At 50.5% G+C, this 6,845-nt stretch overlaps 3 protein-coding genes across 3 annotated transcripts; 2 read left to right on the forward strand and 1 right to left on the reverse strand.

The window, feature by feature from the left end:
- FOIG_16745 (uncharacterized protein) lies at positions 1-3,050 on the reverse strand. The gene is made up of 2 exons (XM_031218220.1): positions 2,413-3,050; positions 1-2,364 (listed from the first exon to the last, which is right to left on the reverse strand). The coding sequence occupies exons 1-2, from the start codon at positions 2,736-2,738 to the stop codon at positions 1,875-1,877; spliced, it is 816 nt and encodes a 271-aa protein (XP_031052064.1). The 5' UTR covers positions 2,739-3,050; the 3' UTR covers positions 1-1,874.
- FOIG_16746 (uncharacterized protein) lies at positions 396-692 on the forward strand (the record flags this gene model as incomplete). The annotated part of the gene is made up of 1 exon (XM_031218221.1): positions 396-692. A coding segment is annotated over one exon (297 nt), but the record flags the coding sequence as incomplete, so codon positions are not given.
- Positions 3,051-5,196: 2,146 nt separating the features above from the next.
- On the forward strand, positions 5,197-5,373 carry FOIG_16747 (uncharacterized protein; the record flags this gene model as incomplete). The annotated part of the gene is made up of 1 exon (XM_031218222.1): positions 5,197-5,373. The coding sequence occupies one exon, from the start codon at positions 5,197-5,199 to the stop codon at positions 5,371-5,373; it is 177 nt and encodes a 58-aa protein (XP_031052066.1).
- Between the last annotated feature and the right edge of the window lie 1,472 nt (positions 5,374-6,845).

The following is a 6,845-nucleotide window of genomic DNA, read 5'->3' on the forward strand; positions in this document are numbered from 1 at the left end:
ATTGTGGACTAGCGCAACAGCTACCTATGAACTAAGTTCTCTCTGCTGGCTCAAGGTCTCAGCCACAAGTCTCAACTGCAAATAACACATCTAGCTCATAACTTAGACATTATACCAAAGTGCCTGACCAATTGCTACAGCGCAAAGCTGATAAATAAAAAAACTAGAATGTGACTCATTTGACCGCCCTTACGGGTACAAGGTGATGTTTTTGGTACGTCCGATAAGACGATCCCACTAAGCACCACACAAAGCAAGATGGCAACACACGTACCCAAAAGGAAGCTCGTCTCGACGGCCTTCTCCTACCACCATCAACATCGTTATATCAACGAGTTCCCCATCAGTCTAGGGAACCTCCAAGCCGTTAAACAACAGCTGCACTCAGACGATAGCTTCATAAGCTTCAAGCTGCAAGGACTGAGATCGATGCTGTTGTCACCAGCCGGGAATACAAGAGGCTTCCTAGTACCATCATCTTCAACCTTGCAATCCCTGGCACAGCTGCCCTGATTTCTACTCGCCAAGACCTTCCTCGGGCGGTCAGACAAGTCATTGAGCAAGAAAGAGCGGCGTTGGAAGCCCTTCGGGATGCTAGCCACAGGAAAGGCAACAGGACGGCCAAGTCGATCAGAAGAGGAAACCGAGCTTGGATCATGTACTTGATCCAGGTGTGGCAGGCAATTCGCTGAGAGTATGACTTCCTGCAGGTACGGCGCACAGCTATTAGATTTGTCGAGAAATACTGACGCACAAGGTTGACCTGAAGAAAGTGTCGTGATGACAATACCTATGAACAAAATTTAGTGATGAGATGAGAGTTAAGGATACCAAGGTACAAGAGTCGGATCGAGAAGTTGCGTAGTGATCCAGCGAGGGAAAGTTGGGCTGTTGAGCATGAAGCTGCTTCCGCCTTGAGAATCGACAGTCTGCGCACGATTACGCGCTGGAACAGAGAGAAGTGGCAAGGCAACGCGTTTTACAAGCGCATTCTCGCTGGACCCTTCAGACTCTGACCAAACTGGAGAACTTGAGTTGAAGGACGGAGTTCATCACGCGGATACTCTTTATCGCTGTTGACCGCGTAACCACTTCCAGTATCGTGATTCGCAGCATCGGTTCCTTGTCGCGGCTGTCAAGGCCTGAGACGTCCTCTCCCTGACCTGGCATAACTTACATCGTCGACTTTCAACCGTGAAATATCCTGGTCGCGATAGAAAGCACTTTTGATGAGGTACTGGCGGATCTGCTCGGTTGTGCAAGTGGTGGCGGCTTCATTGGCGTCGGTTTTATCGGCGTCCAGTCTTCGGAGGCTGAACGGCCGCCACTATGGGGTGTCCTACGTCAAGTAGCAGTTCCAAAGTCTCTTGGGCGACATCCAACGGCAATTTGCTAAGGCTATTGGACTGTGACATGGTGCTACCGCGAGCCCTCATCATGATGTGCGTTCTAGAGATCCAGGGCCTGCACGATCTGGCTTCTTCGGTCGTAGACGCGTCGTTGGGAACGTCAGAAGTTAGAGTTAGTGATGCTGTAGCGGAGTTTTCGGCGTTGGAGGACCCCATCTCGTGTATAGCGGAAACTAGGCAAGCTATGTCAACGCGTTGGGGTCCCGGTTGATAGGGGCGAGTTGGTTCGCCATAGAGGCGGTTGGTGTTGAGGGGAGATGAAGGAAACGTTTAGTCAGCTGACGTATGATGCAGCTGCCCGAGGTTCAGCGGACTCCACACGGTCTGCTAAAAGGTGCTTGCCTGATGTAGGCTATAAGATTCAGGGCCGCTGGTTGACTCGGTATGAATGATAAACCGGAGAAGCTTGTTGTTTAGACTCAGCTAATCCGACCAATTAGCTCGCAAGACTTGGTGACAGAGTGTCTAGATTTGGCCCGTGGACGGGCTTGGGGCTGTATCAAACGTACGACAGAGGCTGCTGAATCTAGGAAGCTTAGTGTCCTCAGGAGGCATGCCGACAGCCCTAGGGGGCAACATTGGAGGCAAATCGAGCTCTGGTTTACCCGAGTGCCTTGAGCTGTACACGTCGAAGGCTGTGTTACTGGGGAAAACTGTTTCAAGAATTCGCCTCCATTGATTGTGAGATAGACTTTCCTTACCACCATTTTTGTCAAGTTCATCAGGAACAATAGTATAAATCCATTGGCTTGACGTAACAAGCATATAGATGCTATCTTTGAGTATGAAGTATTCGTCCCAACGCTCCAGGTCGATTCTTGCCGGTTGTTTGGTGCACTGTTGGCTGTGTTCAGTCTTTTTGAGCTCTAAATCCTCTTCACTAATGGCAATGGAAAACTTGTACCGGCATGGAATGCACCAGAATACGGATGAGTGGTCATGCCTAATATGATCGCTTGAATACATTAGCTAATTTGCGGTCAAAATGGGCGATCGACGGTACTTGTGCTTCTTTATGCTGTCAAATCTCTCATCGCAATATTTTGGAAGTGTATGTGCGACAATGCACCGAAAGACTTTTGTTTCCGCCATATTGGGCGCTGAGCGGATGTCCCTATGTGAGCTGCTATGGTTGTCGTTTTCATCTGTTTGCCATGAAGCTGACATTTCGTCTGCCCCTTGACCCTGACATCCATTCCCAGAAGGCGCCATGCTTCGCTGTCTGTTGATAACAGCCGGTGGGAGAGATCGGCAGTTGACCTCAGGCAAAACTGCTTGAGAGTGCGATGAAGTGTAATCTAGGCGGTAAGTAATCTCCTGATGACCCATAAATATCTGAGGCACTCTATTTTGCGGATCTCCTGCTGGCAGGCGCCCGGCTCCAGTTTTCCATTGCCTCGTTCAGAGGCTTTGCGAATCTTTCTGCAACGTTGCTTAGAAGCAGCCTCAGTTCTGCCAGGCAAATTCTTTTTGATATCTGACCAGTTGTCGTTACGCGGTCCGAGTCCTATAAGTATGTTGTCCTCACGTGGTGACCATGGTGTCTGGTTCCCGGGGCGGCGACTGGGTTGACAGAATCGACTCACCACTTGATTGACCCAAAGACACTTATTGGTGAGGTGCTGGAAATGGATGTCGACTATTCCCTGTCATGTGTTTACCCTGTCTCACGCAACAAGTCTGAGCGGGCAAAGCAGCTTCGAAAATTTGATCTGAAGGAATGCAAAAACCAGCGGGGGGAACGGATGCCGTCTAGCGGGTTTGATTCTGACCTGTCTGACTTAGCTGATTTGTGAATTGCCTCAAAATAAACATTATTATGAATAGTCCTTTATTACTGGTCGGGCCTCCTTATATACGTGGTTCATCGAAACATCTACCCCATAACTCAACATCGCAGCATCATCGGCCTTGGTTGTTTGCTTTCGCTTAGTAGACTTCAAGTCTTGCTTGAAGCTTTTGAGCCCATTTCTCTCGTTGAAAGGTTCAAACATCCAGGCTTTTCGGAGATCCTGAAGGCAGTCAATCCCCATTTCCATCACAGAATCGTCAGTGCGGTGAAGAGACTTATGAGTGATACTAAGGTTTTTGAACGTGGATACCCAGCAGTGGTCAGGACAGTAGTCTCGGCGAGTAGGCCCAATGTCGCATTGGTGTCTATTAGACCTTCTTTTGGACTGTTGCGAAAGCTTCGGAAAGCCTCTACTCTATATATTAAGAGTAATGAGCGGCGACGTTATCGACGTTGAGTTTGTAAAGGAGAAAGTCCATTTCGTACCCATGGTCATCAGCCCCTTGAATTAGACGATACTGAACGTCGCTTCCTGTTTCAATCGTCATAAAAAGAGGACAAATAATCTGGCTTTCATTAGAATCCTTTTCGTCGCTGTTGACCGCATGGCCACTTCTGGGATCATGATTCGCAGTAACGGTTCAGTGTCGCGCTTGTCTGGACGTGAAAGCCCCCTCTCTGACCTGGCGTGGCGTGCACCGTCGATTTTCAATCACGAATTGTTCAGGCCACACCCTTTTGAGGAGGTACTGGCGGCCCGCTTGTGCGCGCGAGCAGCAAAAATGATCAAGCACCATCCCACAGGGCATCAATCCTGACCCACAGGTTGCGGCTGCCCTTGCTGTTTCTCATTGCGGCTAATGGCGATGCCCGCAGTGGAATGGGTTGAGGACGAAGGCTGGGGCATATTCAAATCGCCTTCCGTACGTGTGTACGGATGCACGTTCGGCCGGGCAGAATCAAGCGGCAAGTTGGCATCGAACCACAACTCAATTGGCTGGCTGGTTGTCGACAAGAGCGAGGGCAGCTGACGGGTCAAAGCTGACGGTATTGGAAAGCTGGTCAAGGTTCATGTGTCGTGTGATCTCAAGGCAGAAACGTTGTCGCGTCCTGGAATAGCCATCAAGAGGCATCTCGATTGTCAGGATATCTGCCGGGGTTTGGTGATGTAACTGACGAGAAGGGCTGTGGGCGTGGTAGGAATGAGGGAAAGATATCGTAGTTTTCTAGGCGTCCGTCAGTACAGTCGAAATGGAGGGGCAGAAGATAAGGCATACCCTCGTAAGTGAGGCCCCAGAGCCTCCCAGAAGACAAAGGCAGCTAGAGACTCCGGACGAGCCATTTTGTGACAGCACATGACGTAAAGAACTTTGTCGAGGGCATCCGTGATGAGACTGGGCAGTATCGAGCAAACCAAGGGTTCGGGCCGCCAAGGCAAACGCGCCATCGCTACAACTGAATGAAGCCGAGATACTGGCAGCGCTGATGGATTGATGGATGATAAGAACTGCCATCCTTTTAGGGCATCTAACCTTGGGCTTGCAATCAACATCCAGTTATATGCTTCACAAATCGCGCGGTGAAGATCGGAGTGAAGATCGGGTGAATGGGTCGCGGACAGAGTATCGATCGCTGGTGAGTATGATCGCGGATGGGCGAGGAAGGGGTGCGAATCGCCACCCTAAGCTGCCTTCCAGACGGAAACGACATCGCCGTGGGGTCGCTAGCCAGAAGGCATCTCGATCATCGGGCTAGGTTTGAGGCAGTCTTGGACAGTACGACACAACTGTTGACTCGAAGAGCTACGAGCGCGATCGGGAAACAGGCCATCCTGCTTAAAGATAGTCAGTAAGAAGTAGAGAGAAGCGAACAGAGGTTCGAGTGCACCTTTCATAATATCATCTTGGTGGGAGGTAATGCCGCTATGGTGCAGAGCGAGGGACGCGTCTGAGCAGGGCGCGTTGATTGACTGGAGCAGGTTTGAGGATCGTAAAGATGAAGCTAAAGTACGGTACCTGGCCAGGACAACACCAGGTTGGAGGCACTCGCAGCGGTGGTCGGTTCGATGGATCGGATTGTATCGTGAAGCAAGGTGGCCGCCCTCATCCACCCAAGGTCATCCAGTTTCGAGGATGTCATTATTTGGCGGATGGTCTTTACGGCACTACATGACGGATGGCCAATGAAAATTGGTCAGTGGTCAAGTTTTGATTGACTGGAGCTTCGTGCCGGCAAAGCGACAAACACTACTACTACCAAACGCGGCCCAGTGTTAGGCGACCTACCCTGCAGCTCAACACAGTTATGGTGATTTTAAATGTTCTATCTACGGAGTACGATGGGCTCTTTTGGAGAAGACCGACATCCCTGCGACCATCAGTTCTACACCTGAACTCCAGTTTCTTTAACTGCCCTAGAAATTTGGCAACCCTCGTCGGCTACAGTTGTCAATTATACTAGAGGCTGTGTCACAGTGGGCAATGATCAGACTGGCACGTAGCAAGACAGAGTTCTCGATCACTATCGGTGAATGACTCGGAGAGCTCGTTATTTAGCGCTTGCTTATAATTGTTCGTATGGATACTGTTATGGCCATCGTCATGCTGCGGATCATTGGTGCCACAGGGTCGTGAAGCTTCTGGGGCTGAACTGTCCTCCATGGCGTTGTTTACTGTGACAGAGCGGCCTGTGTAGGGCGCGTGAGGTCTACCTGGCTGCTCCATGTCGCCATGCTTGTGATGATCCTATGATCGTCTGCCCTCCTACCCTTTGCACTCAATGGGTGGCATGTGACGGAACCGTATTACACCCATACATCTAGACATTGGCGGCGTAGTCCACCACCGGAGCTACGATGGCTGTAAAAGGCTGTCTGGTTGTACAAGGAGCTACCCCTGTCAGTCGTTTCAACTCTATCGCCTTTGCGATGTTCTGCTTGCAGTAAAGGCGCAAGTCCATAATGACTGCAAGAACCTTGATTTGATCCCTTGGAACGGCCATCTTGCCCTTGATGGTGAAGAATTCCGAGTCTATTCTGCCTGTGTATCGCGTGAAATGTATGATCGCCATCTTCTCCGCTTCAACTGTTGCGACGCTGCGTCACTCCCAGTCGAGAGCTTTGTAAATTATCGCTTGTATCCCTCCCCGGTTGCTCTGGGCCATTGGTCCACATACCCAAGCAGTGTAGGCGTCCACGAACGCGATGGCTCCACCATTCCCGTCGATCTGGGTTTGCACCAGATCTGCATTGAAGAACAGAGACGGCATCGCGACAAAGGAGATCCTTGCGGGAGTCCTTCTTATGGTAGCAGTCTGCTCTCAGAACTTTGACCATTGATCATAATGGTTGCAGTCCGCTCGGAGCAAAATGCATCAACCCATCGCAGGAGGCCCTTTGGAATCCCTCTTGCCTCCATACGCTGCAATGGTCTCAAGTTGAATACGCCGTTGTATACTCCGTTCACTTCGAAACTGACAAGACTCACAACATGACCATCCTAAGAAGATGTGTTCTTGTAGAAATACGAGGGCATATTCTGCTGATCGCTGCTTGGGCGAGCCAATGTGATCGGACGGGAGGAGCCCGTGAGCTTCTACAGCGTAGGGGACTCTCTCAGCCATAACGGACTCCAACACCTTGTCCA

The sequence above is a fragment of the Fusarium odoratissimum genome (assembly GCF_000260195.1).
Source record: "Fusarium odoratissimum NRRL 54006 unplaced genomic scaffold supercont1.145, whole genome shotgun sequence".
Lineage (NCBI taxonomy): Eukaryota > Fungi > Ascomycota > Sordariomycetes > Hypocreales > Nectriaceae > Fusarium > Fusarium odoratissimum.

Excerpts from the sequence above, each read along its gene's own strand:
- FOIG_16745 (XM_031218220.1), bottom strand. The coding sequence starts at position 2,738 with ATGGGTCATCAGGAGATTACTTACCGCCTAGATTACACTTCATCGCAC. Across the intron at positions 2,365-2,412 it reads GACAGCATAAAGAAGCACAA|CGATCATATTAGGCATGACC; the intron begins GTACCGTCGATC and ends AATGTATTCAAG.